The following is a 19,420-nucleotide window of genomic DNA, read 5'->3' as shown; positions in this document are numbered from 1 at the left end:
ATGATATAATTATATTATCAATCGTATATCTCTCTCAAAGAATTTTTCTATTGTTTTCTTACGTTTTTAACTAGCGTAATTTCATCTGAATTTTTTTCTTTCAATGTTTGAGCTGAAAGTTGAAATTCGTTGCAATCTGACGAGATGTGTCCAAAAAACAAATTCATTGAGATTCATTAAGAAGTACATGTAAAAGAAAATAATAAATTGCAGTGATTTTTGTCCTGTTGATGCTGGTTTTCGGTCAAGAAAGGAGTGGGAATCCTGCGTTTGAAATTGCAAACAATTGCAAACATTAACTGACTCGTATAAACACCTGCTTGATTTCTAGGAATCTTGATTCTAAAGGAAGTACATGTGAAAGAATACTAAAATAATCTGATGTCACGGGGCCCCTAAAATCTCCTCTTAAAAAATCATTTTTTATAGACATCAGGGCCGCAACTAGATGCTTGGTCAGCCGGGGCAAGCATGCATTTTGGCGCCCGGGACACCAGATCCGCCTGCATCCCCTCCCTAGTTGCAGCCCTGTTAGACATTATATTGTTTTACATATTTCTCGTGAACGTAAAGCTTTGTAACCACCTGCACTGCCCATACCCAGTCTGCCCATGCGCTAGAACGGCTTTACTTACTGGGGCCTCCTCCTCGGATAGATTTTTTACGGATCCAAATTCGAAGACCCTCCCCCGCCCCTAAAAGAAATTTCGGTGGATTTATAGAGCAAAAATTAGTTAACCAACGCCTATCACCAGGACCGAAAAACTGTTCTTGTACCGGGCCGCTGAATGACTAAATCCGATCCTGCCCCCGGGCCATAGGCACTGGAACCTGGGGTTGAGGCAGTTCGAGCCCCTCATTAATAAATTTTACGAGGGGGCTGAGCCCCCCCCCCCATAATTAATAAATTTACAATGCAACAACCACTGCCCCTCCCGCATAAGGGCTAGAGTCCCGTATATACGGGACAACCAGTCTCCGACCCATAGTGGTGGGATGACAAGAGATTCCATACGGCTCGCAAAAAAAGTGTTGTCAAGAAAGTATCTAGTGCTTACAACACGATAATTGTATCAGAGAGAGTTCGTGGCCCGCAGCTGAAAAGTACACGCCTGGGTAACACGTATGCGAAATCGAATTATATTATATAATGCACTAATGATTGTGATGCAGTAGTAACTATGCAGAAATTATTCAAGCATCAATTAAACATTTTGAAATTAGTTTTATCCCTGTTTTCATTGTCATATGGCCCGCAAACTGAAGAGTTTGAACATCTATGTCGGGGCCCAAATTAGACAGGGGGGTATCCGTGACCTGGATCAAAGATGTTTTGTTAATCAGTGAACGCATGTTGTTTAAATGTTGGAGCTGCTGGGCAGGGCCGTAACCCGGAGGAGAACGGGTGGGTCTTTTGCTCCGGATCCTGGGCTAAATTTTCGAGATTACAAGGGGACGCCAAAATACTTGCTTGCTCCGACTGACCAAGTATCTATTTGCGGTCCTGTCCCAGAGCAAATGCTTCACTTCCCCATGCGGAAATCAGGCCCTGTTCTATGTTCTACAAGTAATGTGGGCAACCAATGCTTGGTCAGCCAAGCAAGTACATATTCTGGCGTTCCCTCGCAACTGGGGGGGGGGGGGGGCAGGTGGGTCTCGTGAAAAGGGCATGCCCCCCACAAGGGGTGGGTTGGCAAGGCTCCAGCCCTGGGGCCCCGGAACGATTATTATTAATCACTCTAGAAATCCATCATAAAAGGGCCCGTGAAAGTCTGGTCGAGGGGTCCCACTCCAATATGTGGGGGCCATGGCCCAGGGCGCTGAACCAGAGGGGGTGCAAATTTTATTCCCAAACCTCTCCTTCAACATTACAAGAGGGCTCTAAAATGCGCACTTGCCCCGGGTGACCAAGCATCTAGTTGCGGCCCTGCTTGTAATGTTGATTGAAGGCGAGGAGAAAGGATGAAATTTGCCCCCCCCCCCAGACCAAACCCGCCTGCCATGGGCGGAGATACGGAGGGGCGTGGGGCCCTCCGTAGCCCCCCCAGCGTCAAAGGTGGAGTCGACTGATCTTATGTATATATGAGCTGACATCATCATCGTGCCCCCCCCCCCAGACTTCCAAGTCAATCTCCGCCTATGCCGCCTGCTTTCCCCTAACTGCGGCTCTGAATATAAGGCCGAGTTATAAGAAAAAGATGAAAACATAACTTATTCCAATCTATACATTCCCACTGAACGTTGAGTATCAAAAGGCCATTATTTATGGGGAAAATGTTTTCCCCCATTCTGATAATTCCGTTTCCCTTTTTGATTTTACAAACGTGCATACTTCCCATTGATTTAACATTGCATACATGGGTCGAAAAAAAAATCTGTCAAAAATAAAAAAACTTACAAAGAAATAAAAAAAATATATTTTGATAATCAGCGCGGTATTTGTGGCATCTACTCTGAAAAAATGATAGAGTTTTGTGAGTTAGAACTATGCAAAAAGAATTATCATAAAACAGTAATTTTACTCAGTGTTCCAACGGGAGACGGTCGCGTTAAGACGCCTTCATATACTAGGAGTTCTAGGTCGCGTTAGAACTCCTTAATACATATGAAGGCGTCTTAGGTCGCGTGAGGAATCGGGTGACGTCACTTGATTTTTCGAAAAGAGTAGCTAGAAAACCGGTTTTAGGGCACCCCCTGCAAAGCACCTCCTCGTCTCCAGATGCCATCCAGACATGCATGTCTTCAGGCACCTACGATTGGCACCGAGGGAGAATGATAATTGGAGATCGAGTGTCGTTGTTGACCGTGAGAAAAATACTACAAATTGTTAGAAAAAAAGAAAGTCAGAGCAGATTTTTTTTACTAAACTTTCTTTTGGGGCAATTTTTTTAATCACAAAATATGGGAAACGTATCCACGTGAATTTTTTTTTTTGGGTGGGGGCGGCATTGGCCCGTGGGCCGGATACAAGTTTACGCCTATGCTGGATGCAGGGGCGTAGCCAGAAATTTCATTCGGGGGGGGGGGACCAGACCCCCAAGTCCCCCCCCTCGCTACGCCCTTGGCTGGATGGAATGAAAATTGGCATAAACAGATGTCTCATTCCACAGTGAAATTGCCTTTGGGTGCAGATAATGCACATGACCCCCCCCCTCCCAACATCCTGGAACAGGGGGCCCCCATAAGCTGCGCTCTTCAGCGGACCCCCTGAATAGTAAACTAATAGTGTGAAAAAAAGACAAAAAATGACGAGAATGGTCCAAACCCCAGGCCTTGAGCTCCGCCAGCCCCACTCTCGTGGGCGAGCCATGATACTGTGGCAGCTTTTCCGCAAGCTTTTGTACACAATACAATGGATCCCGCTTATAACGTTTTCCTCCTTAGTGAGACTTATTTTCCTCTCTCTGGTGCCAACTCTTGTTAATAATACTCGTCGAGATTTCTCGTTTAAAGCGTTTTCCCGCAAAAAGTATTATACGGAAGGGCTGTTGAATGACGTGTGTAATGAATCACGTGATTTCGCTCACGGCCCTTCTAATAATCCCCTCCTTTCCCCAGGGCCGTCTTGAGCATCATGGGTCCCCGGGCCAAGCGGTTTTTCTGAGGCCCTACCTTGTAAATTCTAGAAAATTTCAACAGGATCTCATTTTTGCGAGGCCCCTCTTCTCTTGAGCCCCCCGGGCCGTGCCCATGCGTTAAGACAGCACTGCCCTCCCCGAGTCGGAACAAATCAAGGTTTTTTCCCTTGCTTCTGAAAAAAGAGGCTACATTCCTTATCGGCCTTTTTTATTCGCTGTACTGTCTTGGACACACCTCCCCTCAAAACTTCTATTCACAGACGACATTGTTGGATCGATTGAACAAAAATATTTGTTTCGCTTCTGCCAGGGGCGTAGCCAGAAATTTCGTTCGGGGGGGGGGGTCCAAAGTGACAGAACAATGGATTTGGCCATCTTTTTCCCTTTTTTCGGTCATTTTCTCACATTTCGGGGGGGACCAGACTTCAAGTCCCCCCCCCCTCGCTACGCCCTTGGCGTCTGCAAAAATATAGTTGTTTGTTCGAAGTCTTTTAGTAAAATAGTTGAACGAGTGCGTACATAAAGGATTAATTTTTTTCCCCCACGTGGATGAATCCTACGATTCTAGCCCAAAAGAACTGTAAGTAAAGCTAAAAATGTTAATTTTTGTTTAATTTTTATTTGAGCATCTCGAGTTAACTATAATAAATCTATGTTTGAAGAGTTTGGCCCTGCCTAGAGGCCAATTGCGATGTTTGTTGAATTGTGTTTCATAAAGTTTAAAACGCTTATTTTTAATAGGGCATGTCTACAAATTACAGAGTAACCTCGTTCATACATCACTCAGTTATACGGCTTCCATGTTTATACGACGGTTCGGGGCAAGAGACCCGCTTGCCCCCCCCCCCCCCTCCCATTTGCGGCCCTGCCGACATTCGATCACGATCACCATTGGCGTACGCAAAGGTGGGGGGGGTATCAACCCCCCAAAACCGAGATTGTAGGGTTATTTTGCAGGGAAAAAACGTAACCCCCCCCCCCCACCCTTATGAAAATCCTGTGTAGGCGTATGGGGCAATCACAAGTTTTTATGGGAAAACCAATCGCCTAACCAATTTGTTCTCTTAACTGAACCATGGGGGTATATTGTATCGCTTAAAATTATACAAACCCAATCATTATTATATACACATCACATAATCATACCGAAATGAAATAATATTTATTACACACACACACACACAATTATATTTTATTTTTTAGTTTAAATATACAGTGAAACCTCGATATAATAATATTCTACGGACCAAGAAAAAATATTGTGGTAGAGGGATTTATATAAGAGAAGCAACATTATCCTTACGCGTGATCAGTTTTATTCTATTGCTGCCATTTTTTCTATATCGACATTGTTAATATCATCGAAAAATGCGCTTTTATGTATTTATTCGTTACAAAAAATTGTAATGGATTAGTTTATTTATAAAATTCACATAGATGTGTATTGTCCCTGTAAAAAAGTTTACCGCATAGCGCTTTTGTGTTGTACACAGAGTGTAGCAATACAAATAACTTTAGCTTTCGGTGATCATTAAGTGCAAAATAGTGATCTTATTAGACGCCTTCAGAAGAACGAAAACAAGTGACGAAGTTAAAATTAAATTCAAAACGATTTTGAAAAAAATATAAAAAATATTGTTGCAGCGATTTCAAAAATCTAAAAATATCGTTATAGATGGGTTTATCATAGTAGATGATGTCGTTGTACTGAGAGTTTAACATTAAGCCAGGCAATTCCAATCAAGATTTGAAAAAAATATCATTGTACATGTATTTATATTATCGATTATCGTTGTAGCGATGTTTTGCTGCATATACAAATGCCGTAGCGTATGCAGGATTTTCTCATGGGGGGGGGGGGGGGCATTCAAAAATTTTTGCTTCCCGAAAAGGTTTTACTGAAAAAATACACCATGATCTTTTCTCAAGGGAGGTGCACAAAATTTTTCGGGGGGGGGGGGGTGGTAAGAGGCCCGGCAGTAGCATTTGGGGCTATGGATAATGCCATCAATATCTAATTTTTGAATTATCTCAGCTTCATTACACAATAAAGCTAGAGATGACAGTTTTTTTTTGTCAAAGACTTCAGCAAACTGATGATTTCATAATAAGAAGAGGATTTCATGTTGATGAAACATGCAAACTTTCTTGTCATCGTTTCATAAATAATTTTACGGTCAAAAAGATGTGAAATTGAGGAATCCAAAAAAAGACACATTGAAACATATTTTTGGTAAGTTAATATATCGCAGTTGGTGCATTTTATACATGCTGTGTAAAGTCTATTACTCACTGGTATAATATTAAAATTGATATTTAATAGGGTTTGCTAATAATGGGCACTTTGGAAATAATATGATGCAATTTAGGGAAAGTTCATTGATGTTTCAAAATTTTACCAAATAAAATTATTTATAAAAATTTGGGGCTCCTAAAACATGAGGATCTGGGCAAATGCCCATGCAAAACTTGGGCCCTGCCTACTTACACTCGAAAATTGTAAACAGATCTAATTATCATGAAGGGCAACGCCATGGCCTGTAGCTAGAAATTTCGTTTTGAAGGGGGCAACAAAAGTGATAGCCCATACATTTGGCCATCTTTTTGGGGTCATTCAAGTATTACGTCAGCATAGATGGAGGGGATTTTCGATTTGCTGACTTGATGGTAAGGGGTGGGGGGTGTTTGGATGATGTTTACGTCATCAACCACCCTTTATGAAAATATGAAATATTCTTGATGGCATCTTACTCGGTGCGCCAAAAATGTTTTTGATAAATGTTTCACGGATCCTTCAAGTGCTCAGGAAATGTGTCCGGGCTGCTTAAGTGCTCTGGAAATGTGCAACGCATCACTCAAGTGATCTGTAATTCTGCCATGGATCATTTAAGTAATCTGAGAATGTTGCCGGTTAACTTGAGTTATGTAGAACCACAATGGGGGAGGGGCGCGTTAAAGTGCTCTAAAGTTGTGCCACATGTGACTCAGGGATCTCTAAATGTGCCACGGATCGTTTAAGTGTTCTAGAACTGCGTCGCGGGTTAGTTAAGTGATCTTTGAATGTGCCATGAGCCTACTTTAGTGATCTGAAAATGTGTCAAAGCTACTTAAATGCTCTGGAATTGTGCCACGGATCATTTAAGCGATATGTAAATGTGCCGCTTAGTTCATGTGTACAAAATTAGGTTTGGGGGGCAAGCCACATCAGATAACCTTCAGGGCCACATTTGGTCCGCGGGTCAAGGGTTGAATGAATTTCTTAGAGAAAGTTTGAGTTCTTACCCTTCAAATAACATTGAAATTATGCGTTAGGAGGTGGGGCAGTGCTGACGAAATTTTGCTGACGGGGGGTCTAAAATGGCTAAAAATTTGCTGGTGTAATACTTGAACGGCTCCTTTCCGGTCATTTTCTCACATTTCGAGGGGTGGGGGCACCAAACTCGAGTGCTTAGGGCCTTCATGTGGGCTGATCCGGCCCTACCTACATCTATAATTTATAATTTAACTGTGGTACACTTCAAAGCACTCAACAATGCATAGGATAGTACAACGTTGCATTCTTTGCATTCAAATCTGCTTTTCCTGCGAGTTCGCTTCCCTTTCACGTCAGATTTGTTTGCACACACCACGCATTTCCGAACAGGATTTTTTTTGGGTTCTATCATCGAGCTATATAATATAAGAGTAATGTAAGCTCAAAATGGGTGCTACAGAGAGAGAGAGAGAGAATGTGTGGTAAAAAATACGGGCCATATGGTCATTCCATTGGCAAAAGACATGGCTTCGTTCATAATCGGGATGGCCTTAGGAGCTAAAGCCCTGTAAAATTTTGAAGTTGCTTGAAGTAAACATGGCTATATATCCCAGCTGCAGGGAGAGGGCCTTGCTGTAGCCAAAAGCCCTGCTAAAACAAAGACTTTGATTGATTGATTGGCTATATATCCCTGGGTTATTTTGTCAAGAGGCGTGAAAATATTCTCATTCAGCTATTGAGAGGTGATTATATTGTTTCAGGTTGAATCCCTGTGCTTGTACCTCGATCGTCCTGGCGATGATTAACCGAGATTTTAAAACTTCAACGTTTCGCAATTCGTGATAATTATTGCTTAGATAACGTAAGGTAGAGGTCCCCAACCTTTTTCTAGTCACGAGCACTGCCTGTACCTACCATCAAAAGAAGAGCACCGTTATGGCAAGTTTGAGATACGAATGCACGAAAAATCGGGATGATTTTAATCCTTGAATGCAATTCGTACAAGGTGTTCAATTAGGACGTTGACCAAGAGCTCGCGGGCACAGAGAATACCATGGCTCTTCAGGGAGTACTGAGGTGCTCGCGGGCAACAGGTTGAAGACGTGTCCGGAAAATTCACCGCCAGCAATTCACCGACAACAATTCACCGCCGGAAAATTCATCGCCAGAAAACTCACCGCTAGGAAAATTCACCGATAACAGTTCGATGGGAGGGAGTGAGTGAGTTACTGAGTCAATAAGCGAGTCAGTGAGTGAGTGAGCTAGTGAGTATGTGACCTAGTAAGAGTGAGTGAGTGACCGACCTAGTGAGAATGTGAGTGACCTAGTGAGTGATTGAGTGAATTAGTTAGTTTTTAACTTAGTAGTGTCACACATGATTAAAAAATCCGATTGTTCGACATTATATTGTCTACTAGCTGATACTCTGCGACGTTGCCCGTCCCGTAAAAAATGTACAGGGTGATTATAAAAAAATTATCCCGACATATGGGCCCCTAACTATCATACCATTCACAGAAACTGAATGAAATTTTTGGCATAAGGTATTTTGATGTATGCGCTCAAGAATGATATGGAAAACAACAGTGTCACTCTAACAGTTACGGTTACAGTGAGAAAATTTCGAAAATATCAAATGGCAGCACCAAGTTTTTTGTAATGGAATGTGATCTCCATTGTGAAAAACCCTAAATATCGTTCAAACGGCAACTGTAGCATGAAAATCACCGGCGGTAGATAGGCTAAAAGTGAGGACAACCAATAAGGACAGAAGCAGCATAAAATAAAGCATTTTATTGTCTTTCACAAATTTTCCACATGACCTTGTGGAGGACTAATCAGGCTGGGATCTCAGCCGAAGAAACGGTGTGACGAATGAAACGAACATTAATGCTCTGGTGCACGGCAAAGTCTGTAGATTTACCAAAACTGTAGATTTGTATAAAGAACAGACATACATACAGACAGACAGACATACTTTCACACTTATATATAAGATATTACAATACTAACCTAATGGCATATTCATAGCTTCAGCGGTTTCGGCTCGGCTCAATTCCAACGAATGACCCCCTCCATTATTGAACCCCCCTTATGACTACCTTATGGGTTGAATATGGAAAAACATTTCTTAGTGAGTCTTCACGTTGTTAAACAAAACTATTCACAAAATTTGATATTTATAGCTTCAGCGGTTTTGGCTTGGCGATGATGAATCAGTCAGAAACATGTGTTATTTTATATACAGTATATAGATGTAGATATGCACTAATAAGACAGGATTTCTGAAAGTTCATCACCCATGGGGATCATCGCTGAGTAAATTTGAGATTGCAGAATCCACACCAGTGAAGTCGTTAGTAACAGCTAGTTCATCATAAAAAAAAATCAATTGATACTGATAATCACAACAATGTTTTTTATAATATCAAAGTGATAAAAGGAGAGGATTTTAAGGGGGTTAATTTATCGCCTTTCCACTTACTTTATTATCTTTTATAATTCTGTTGTTATTCCTTTTACTATTTCGTTAGAAGTTTCTGAGTAAAACATAGAGTTAATGGAATTATTGAATACAATCTCTTTTATTGTGCAACAGCAATTTGTAATTTCTCTCTTCCGTATCATCTAAATTTCTTCTAATAAAGTCATTATTAAAACTTTTCGCCATATCTTTAGGATCACTCACTATATCATTTACTCACTCACTCATTAGATCATTCACTCACTAGGTCACTCACTCACTCATTAGATCATTCACTCACTCACTAGGTCACTCACTTACTCATTAGATCATTCACTCACTCATTCACTAGGCCACTCACTCAATTACTCACTAGGTCACTCACTCTCACTCAATTATTCACTAGGTCACTCACTTACTCACTCTCACTCATTAGATCATTCACTAACTCACTTACTCACTCATTAGATTATTCACTCACTCTCACTCATTAGATCATTCACTAACTCACTTACTCATTAGATCATTCACTAACTCACTTACTCACTCATTAGATCATTCACTAACTCACTTACTCACTCATTAGATTATTCACTCACTCTCACTTATTAGATTACTCACTCACTCTCACTTATTAGATCATTCACTAACTCACTCTCACTCATTAGATCATTCACTAACTCACTTACTCACTCATTAGATTATTCACTCACTCTCACTCATTAAATCATTCACTAACTCACTTACTCATTAGATTATTCACTCACTCATTAGATCATTCACTTACTCACTAGGTCACTCACACTCAATTACTCGCTGGGTCACTCACTGAATTACTCACTGGGTCACTCACTTAATTACTCACTAGATCATTCTCTCACTCACTAGGTCACTCATCCACTCAGTAGCTCACACTCTCACTCACTCGGTAACTCGGTCACTCTCTCACTCACATGCTCATGGACTCAGTAGCTCGGTCACTTTCTCTCTTTCTCACTCACACGTTTGTGGACTCAGTAGCTCGGTCACTTTCTCTCTTTCTCACTCACACGTTTGTGGACTCAGTAGCTCGGTCACTCTTTCTCTCTCTCACTCACACGCTCATGGACTCAGTAGCTCGCTCTTTCACTCAATTACTCACTCGCATGGAATTGTTGTCGGGGAATTGCTGATCGGTGAATTTTCCGGCGATGAATTTTCCTAGCAGTGAATTGCATGGCGGTGAATTTTCCGGCTGTGAATTTTCCTAACGGTGAATTTTCTGGCGGTGAATTTTCCATAAACAGGTTGAAGATACCTGACGTAAGGTGTGGGTAATATTAATTTCACCGAATGGTGGTTTTTGGTAATATTGGAAGTGCTGTTAGTTAAGTAACGGTTATTTACAATATTTGCACTTGTTTTGCTATCTTTAATTACAAAGAAAACAATCAGAAGCCAAATATTAATGATTGCCTGTGATGACAAATTTTATGAAGTAAAGACCTTCAACTTCAAGGAGCCCTGGGAGCAAAAAAACAAGTATTTCCATTTTGGGCCAAAGATATTTGGTTTATTAACAAATATATTCATTCAAATTCAGGGCTTAAAATTGTGAGATTCCAAGGAAGTGTCCCACTTATCGGCGCAGAAATCCTGTCCAGCAGTGGAGTAACTATGAAAAAAGATTTTTTTTGCGCATTTCTCACTTTCCTTGATTTTAACTGTGAATGTTTCTCATAAATAACAAAGATATACACTTAACATTTCTTTTAAACTAAGGAAATGCATCTGTGATCCTCTTTTCCTACCATTATCCGGGATAATCAGGGCTTACTGTAGTTTACTGTTTGTATATGCTGTAAATCTTTGTTTCTGTGTTATTGATGAGTATGTGATATTTACAGTGGATCCTGCTTTTAACATTTTTCAAAAAACCGTCCTGAGTGGGAAAATGTTTCAAATGGGATATCTTAATAAGAATTTCTTATAGTTGAGACCATGAAAATTAGTCTTACTAAGCAGGAAACGTTATAAGCGTTAATGATCAACTGTAACTGACAAGAATTTTAACGTTCTGTACTGTTAATTTTTAGGTTAATAAATCAATAATTGCTCGATTTACATTTTGACCAAAATGAAGCAACTTTGTTTTTTTATTCATTGTAGTAGATTATAAGTGATTTTTAAATGGTATAATTCATCAGCTGTTATGTAACTTCTTTCTTCAGGCCATGGTTTTCATTATATGAATATATGAGGAAAAACTGTATAAGAGTGTCTTATGAATGGAAGCCTGGGACAATGAAGAGTTCTGTTCATTGGGAATACGTTGACATTGATGGACTGGAAATATCTACTTCATTTATTCAAAAGGAGATCTCAAATCGTTTCAGAAAGGATAGGTGTACTGGGAAGTCCTCTATTAAATTCAAAAGAGCTACATGAGTAATAAAAGAAAAAGAGCAAACTGATTAAATTTGCTTGTGGGGTCAAAATGACCCACCTCACCCACTTGCATGTTTTTTGTCTGACAGCCAGTGTGTTCAGATCAAAATAGCGTATTGGAATAGCACCAGTTTTCTCGATAATAGTTTCAAATTTATGGTGAAACATCTGATATCTGAGCTGAGCATGAGAATAGTGTTAGTGAATTGCATGCAAGATCTGTGTGATCAACATGCCATGGTGTTTGCTGGTACCGTGTTTCTGACTTCAAATAAGACATATTTTGGTAGTTTTAAAAATATAGTAAACATTATTTTAATTTGTAAATTTTATTTTCTGAGTATATTTTAATCATATCTGTTCATTTCTTAATCACAAAAAAATGCATTCAAAAAAATTTAATAAGGAATTGAAATTTTATTTCGAAAATCATGTGTCCCTCTATTTTTTTCAAATGTCTTAATAAAATAATTTTTTGGGAAAATAAATAAATTTGAAAAATTATTTAGTGAATGTGAATTGACAGGTGAATAAGGTCATGTAAAAAACCCATTACTTTTATGAAAATTCCTTTTGTTGATTTTTAAAATGCATTAACACTTACTGGGGTCAAAATTCAAAATGGCATCACGACATCAGTTACCCACAGAATTTTCACAACGTCAGTGAAGGGTTAAGAATCATCTGCTGGAAATGCAGTTATTCCTGGGCTTAAAATGATTTGTTGCAGAATCATGTTTATTAGCCAAAAACATTGTTTCCCTTAGGTTTTTCTGGTAATTTGTTTCAGGTGCTATTAAAAATTGGAAGTTAAGTTTTATAAAACACTGAAGAAAAATTTGTAAAATGTTTTTGAAGAAGGCTGAGATGAACAACTTCACAATTTGATGAATGTGAATGTACAGTAAGATAGGAAAAAATATTTTATCCCAGTCAGGTTCTTGTGTGTCCTCTTATGTGATGTGGTGAGCTCTTTTTTGTGTTTCTTAGATGCAGATAAAAAAGATGAGTTCTTAGAATGTCAATGCAGTTCATTTTGATGTCAACTGTTTTGCATCAAAAGAACATGTGCACTGAAAACATTTAAGTAGTTCTTTTTTTTAATTTTTTCCTCTTGGCTCAAAAATCTTTCATTTCACATGAAATGAATTGAAACTTTCCTGAAAGAGAAGGAAACAGTCAAACCTCTCTTTCTCGAAAGTCTCTATATCTTGATGTATATATATTATATCTTTTAAATGAAAAAAATCTGCATTTACTATACTATATCAATGCATTTTTACCTTGCTATCTTGAAGTAATTTTTGGAAAACTCTTTATCTCGAAGGTCAAACCCAAAGATAGTAAAAATAAAAACATGGGGAATTCCTTTTCTTTCATGCAGAACTGGCTTTTCTCCGGATGTTTAAGAAACAGATAAGAAAAGATTATTCATATTATTGCCTATTGTGTTTATGGATCTTTGATAGTCATAGGCTGATACTTTAATTGACGAGATGGATGCCATGTGGATGACTTGCTCAGCATGGCAAAAAGTCAATTGTCATGCCAACAGACAATTCAAAATGGTTTCAGAAAAAGCTGCAGGTTCGCAACCAGTCATCTCAGTGATGAAGGATAATATCTGGTGGTAGGGGCAGCTCGAGCTTACCTGCCGCCCGGGTGCGAAGCCTCATATGCCGCCCCTAATGCGACCCTGGCAAGAGGCTGACGGCTTCAGTGAAGGGGACCTCAAAATAAACCTGATTTTTTCCTGGAAAAAAGCTGCACATCATATTGTTTACTGTGCAAAATGTGCGTGACCATATGTCCCACTTTTGAAGTAGATTTTTTTTTTAAATTCCAGAATTATCTTACCATTCTTAATGCCAGATAATTTAATCCTTGAAACAGCACTTATTTTTTTTAGCCATCGTCACTTATTCTGCAACGATGATATGTAGCGAGATTATTTTTCATCAGAAATTTTTTCATAGTTGTTTCTGGTACTCCAGAGACTGGCCAAGTGAGAAGCCGCTTCTGGATGAGGGCATGGCACCCCCCCCCCCTATCCTGGGGCAGGGACCCTAGGCTGGGATCTTTTGTAAGCTCCTCCGTCAGACTTCTCACGGGACTTTCTATAGTTAATTTATAGCGTAAATAAGCCAAAAAATTATGAGAATTGTCCCGAACCCCAGGGCTAGAGCTCTGTCAGTCCCACCCTTGTGGGGGCCATGGGGGATAGAACCAAAATGTACACTTGCCCATTGTGATAAGAATACAGGGGAGGCGCTTGGCCATGCAACTTATTGCGGCTACACTGGGCATCGTTCAAGAGCAGTGCTAAATCCGAGATGAGTGGGTAAAAAAAGTTCTACTGGCCAAAATAACAAATAATCTGTCTGCTCTGGAGGAGTGCAAAATCCTAGATGAAAGGGCAAAAAAATATTTTTTGTTTGGAAAGTCGTGAGGGACAGCATGACCCCCAAGGGTAGGGCTGATAGGACTCCAATTTGGGAACCCAGGACTAAATCCTTATAATTTTGTTTTTTTCCCACACTATAAATCAGGGTTGTTTGGTTTAAACCAAGTGGTTTTTTAAAAAAACAGATAAAAGTGGCTTTAAATATAATTTTTTTCCTTGAAAAATATGTTGATTCATTATTAGCCAAAATAATTAATTCTTACCATATTTTATATTATTGGGGTACATTCTGATGGTATATCTTTAAATGACATAAGATGGTATGAGTGGTTTTTTTCAAAAAGTCTCATAAAAGTGGCCTGAATATATATATATTTTTTCATATGACGTATCTTAGTTATTTAAGGTTATATACAGAAGCCAGAATTTTTTCCTAATTTTTGGCACATTTTCTAACTTTTGGCTACATTCTGATGCTCTATCTTTAGCAAATTCATGAATAAGGATTGCATCACACATCTAAATGTGGTGGTGTATTATCTCACAGGTTTCTTTTTCCCTTCACAAAGAAGCAGCAACAGTAGTGACATCATCATGCTAGGGGCAGGTGGTCATATAATCCAATAAAGACACCAGCTGTCCTTAAAGGACAAAGACTATAGTTTGTTTCAGGTTAACTTTGCAGTGAAGAGAAAGGTAGAGAGTGTATTCCTTCGCCGCAAAATATAGTTCCCATACATTGGAGGTTTCTGATGATCATTTATATAGAATATTTCAAATTTTTTTATGATTTATAAAAATATACTGAAAAAATACCGTTTTGAACCAATGTATATTTGTTTAAAATTTTTAAATTAGAAAAAATATTGGTTACCATTATCAAAAATCCATGGCGAGCTCAAGAACATTTTGGCGCGATTTCCAAGAAATTTTCCCCGCCAATATCACTGTCGTGCTTTTTTTTTTGGTTGCACAATTATATATATATTATATCGTCATTTTGTTGAATTTTCCATTCAGTTTTGAATGTAGTTATAGGCTTACGACGAATATTCAATCAGTTTTTTTCTCTCCCTAAAATAGCCTCCAACGAATTCAGATATTCACTCATAGATTACAGGAAGTGTCCCTCTTTCACGACAGTGCCGATACCATTGTGAGAGGCTCTCTTTATGGGTGTAGGTTACGGTTCCAGACACCCCCCTTTTTTTTATATCTATTTCTTGCCGTATTTGTAGGATAGAGGTGGTTTCTGAATTCCAATAGCCGATAGCGGAGGGTGTTGACATAAGTAATGTCTCTTTTGCGTCCACACCAACTTCTCCCCCCACAGCACACACAGAGGCTGTCTCTCCAGATAAATATAAATAAGCAGGAGAGAGAGAGAGACCCACAATGGTTTAGGCTTGCAGTGTATTTTTTCCTTCTGTGACAGTTGTATCTTTTCACCAGAGATAGACACGCTAAAACGTTCTCCGTTCTTTTTGGCAATAATGCATAAAGCACGTTATTGAAAGGAAGAGGAATTTTGGCTTGCAGGTGGCCTGATGGAACACACGTTGGAGCAACAACAATTAATGAGTAATAGAGAATCCAATAGTTCTACAACTTCAAGTCAGGATTCCATAGAATGGAAATCCGTAAAAAATGACTAAAACTGTAGTGATAACAAATGGCATCGACGTATATGCGTTCGGGTGGGTGAGCGACGGAAATTGCGGCAAGAAAAGTGAGTAAAAGAATTCTAAATTTTTCCTTATCATTTTTATTATCATTATTTGGGGCTATTCCCAAATTCAAACATGAAAACCGGATATAAAGTATCGACGATGGTTTTTTTTTTTTCATTAGCTAATTGTTACTGACTGCAATTTTTTCTACAAGCATTACGTTATACGGAAAAAGAATTTTTTTTCTGCGAGATTGGCGAAAATCGGCCATACCTTACAGAGGCAGCGCATCGATACATAGGTTAAGAGGCTTTCGTTGTCATAGCAACGAGTGATGCGGTTCCCTCGTAGCTTCCTCTTCACTGCAAAGTTAACCTGAAACGGACTATAGTGTAATAGTAGTTACATTACCTCACAGACATTTTGATTTTCTTTCCCATAAGAAGTAGCACGTCTCCCACTGTATATCTCCCAGTCTTAATATTCAATAGTTGTTTTTTTTTTTTATATTTTCACTGTTCAGACCGGTTAATCAAGGTTCTATATATACTGGTGTAAGAAATTAAGAGAATTTGCAGACTTGGTCGATTATCTCTAGAACTACTGTACCAATTTTAATGAAATTTGATAGGTACATACATTGATACAATAAAAATCAAATAACCATTCTATAATTGTAATACACACGCATGATCGTGCGTAACACTCGTTGGAGTCAGAAGGTATGAAACAGCGGTTGCAGAATAAACAAAAAAATGGGTTAATAGGGGGTATGGTCCCCTCTTACAGATATACAAAGGTCTCGCAGTGTGATTTCATACTCGAAATAAGGCAGTTTATCATTTCCTGTGGTAATTGGTCCCACTCATTCGGCAACGCTGTTTTCATTCCCTGGATGGTTCCCGGAGGGGGGTTGCGAGTTGCAATTGCCTTCCCCAGAGCGTCCCAGACATGCTCTATAGGGTTAAGGTCTGGAGATCTGGCTGGCCAATCCATCCAGCGAATATCCTCACTCTCTAGAAAATCGTCGAGCAGAATAGCTCTATGTGGCCTCGCGTTATCGTCCATTAAAATGAACTCAGGGCCAACTGCACCCCTGAAAAGGCGAATATAGTGCCTCTTTCAAAGACATGGAGAGGTGCGGGGCAATCCAACATGATGCCTGCACAGACCATTAAACCTCCTCCGCCATAATGGTCGATTTCGCTGACATTGGAGGGTAGGTAGCGGGTCCCTGGTTCTCTCCATATGAACGTACGGCGAGAATCGGTGCTTAGGCTGAACTGGGACTCATCAGTGAAGAGAACGGTCGCCCATTGATCCATACTCCAATCTCTATGCTCTCTGCACCATGATAAACGGACTCTCCTGTCCGTAGAAGTGAGCGGGACGCAAACAGCAGGTCTTCTTGCAAACAACCCTCTCTCATGAAGTCTTTTGGAAACAGTCACCCTTGATACACGGGTTCCTGTGGCTGCATACAAGTCACTAGAGAGCTGAGAAGCTGTAGCACTCCTGTTACGCCTCGCTATAATCGACAAATGGCAATCTTCTTTGGCTCTTGGACGACCTTGCCCAGGCTTTCTCTCGATGGATCCGGTATCCTGGAACTGTTTCCATAAGTTACACACGACGCTGGGCGTTGCGTTGAACTGTCTACAAATCTGGACTTGAGATTGGCATGCTTCTAGCCTCCCCACAATCCGCCACCTCATTCCATCATCTAAACATTGGTGGTTTCTCATTTTTACTGTTACAATTTGAAATTAACCGATTGCTGCAAAATAACACCAAGAAATTCACCGAGGTGTGCTAGCGAACGAAATGCGTCTTAACTTACGCACGCTTATAAAGCCTGTTTCTCTACTGGCTCCGCCTACACACACGTGTACGCTTACGTATTTGACGTACAAGATTTGCATTTTTGTCTAGAAGCAGTGGTTTTACATTCAGTTCAGTTCTTTTCATGAAATTCGATAAAATATGCGAATTCTCTTAATTTATTTCACCAGTGTAGTAGTAACAGATTTATGAAAAATAATCAGCTATATGCAGGGTAACTATAATTAAAGTTGTGATTCTCCAAAACTATACAATAAGTACTGGTCAGTATGACTTGAAAATTTGCATGGATACTCCTGGAGCAACGGAAATTTCTTTGGCAAATGGAAAAAGTGTAAAATGTGCTAGTAGATGATGCTGTGCTTGGCCAGCAGTATAATCTATTTTGTGCAACCACGTCATTTCGGCACTTCTACGGCATCAGTGTGTGGATAGAACAACTTTTATCAAGATGTACATTGCAATACCAGCAAAGCAACTGCTGAAGACCCATTTTGACAATAACAGGGTGCAACTTAACCCTTGCAATTTCTGGCTGTGGGGGATGGGGGTACCTCAAAATGTTATGAACACTGGTCAGATTGTAAACTTTAGTGAATTGCAAGCTTCAGCGCATCCCCTATATGTTAGAAGTTCCTCAGGAATATTAACTTAGGGACGCGTTTTGCTTAATAAAGGTGAATTGCAAGCACATCCACATCATAACCATGGCATACTCTGATGTGTTCTTGAACAAAAGTTTTTGTGCTTTCACCTCATAGCGAGACCACGGTGGACAACATATTTAATATTTCTTGAGTAAGTTGTAGTTATTTGTGTTCAATTACTTTTTTTTTTGTGTGATGTTTCTATGAATTATGAAATCGTGAAATGTCATAATTAAATTAGCATGTTGCCATCCATGACTGGCTATCATTTCCATTCTGCAAGCAAATTTCCCACGTGTTGGATGATGTCATTAATTTTAAATTTTTAACTATATTTTCCCCTTTACCAAATAAAATTCCATTTCTTCAGGAATATTCATGTCAGTTTTCAAGTCATTCCAACAATCATTCTTTTTTTAGTGTTTTGAAATCAAAACTTTAGTTATAATCACCCTGCATATCGTAAATCATCGCTAATTAATCTGCATTATTTATACTTTATAAAATACATTATATTCACCTAATTTTTACAAGTAGTTATAGTTTTTGCAAGATAGCTTGCTAATTAAGCATACTGAAAGTAACTTGAGAAAATCTTTATATTATATATGATTAATAATATTAAAAGAATTTTCAAACAAAGTAATCAATTGAGTTAAGCAAAAAATAATTAAATTGCAAAAGTTGGTTTTTGTTAAAATATAAGAAATATTTATTGATTAATTAATATGGGAATAGTGTTAATTACATTAATAAACATATTATTTTAATTAATTATTAGACGTTTGAATGATTTTTGAGAAATTTTATTGTTTTCAATATTAATACTATTTAAAACAAAAAACCAGTTTTTTACTGACCCTGCTATAAATTGACTGTATAAGGGTGCCCTTCATGGAAAATCTGGCTTGGGTTATGCGAAAGTTTCCCGCCTAAGGGCCCTGATGAATGATGTAGGAGCTATGGGGTGGGGCAGGAGGCTTAAAAAAATAGGTCCCACTCGGGTACAGATTTTGTCTCAAGCCACTCCAATAGCTTACATTCTTGTTTCTTGCATTACAGGCCCTGTCTATTTTCTCAATGTTTCCGTTGTCGAGATATGACTCAAAAACGTGATTTACTGTGTTAAATTTTG

At 39.2% G+C, this 19,420-nt stretch overlaps 1 protein-coding gene across 5 annotated transcripts in view; it reads left to right on the top strand.

Annotated features, from left to right (window-relative positions):
• The window catches only part of LOC149083312 (uncharacterized), a 165,852-nt gene that overhangs the window by 49,238 nt on the left and 97,194 nt on the right, over nt 1-19,420 (top strand). For 3 of the 5 annotated variants that reach the window (XR_016193246.1, XM_089236550.1, XM_089236547.1), the window contains exons 1-2: nt 7,418-7,574; nt 11,506-12,008. The exons of 1 other annotated variant lie outside the window; for it this stretch is intronic. Coding sequence is in view for 2 of the 4 variants with exons in the window: in XM_089236550.1 (XP_089092676.1) it covers nt 11,879-12,008 (130 nt within the window). In the remaining 2 variants the exon portion in view is untranslated. Of the gene's footprint in view, nt 1-7,409; nt 7,575-11,505; nt 12,009-19,420 lie in introns of those variants that run through there. One more of the 5 variants, XM_089236549.1, reaches the window with a different exon arrangement.

Source organism: Pholcus phalangioides, unplaced genomic scaffold (assembly GCF_987345545.1).
Source record: "Pholcus phalangioides strain wild (caught in Gottingen) unplaced genomic scaffold, Ppha-v1.0 ptg000009l_1, whole genome shotgun sequence".
NCBI lineage: Eukaryota > Metazoa > Arthropoda > Arachnida > Araneae > Pholcidae > Pholcus > Pholcus phalangioides.
This window is presented reverse-complemented; position numbering and strand designations above follow the sequence as displayed.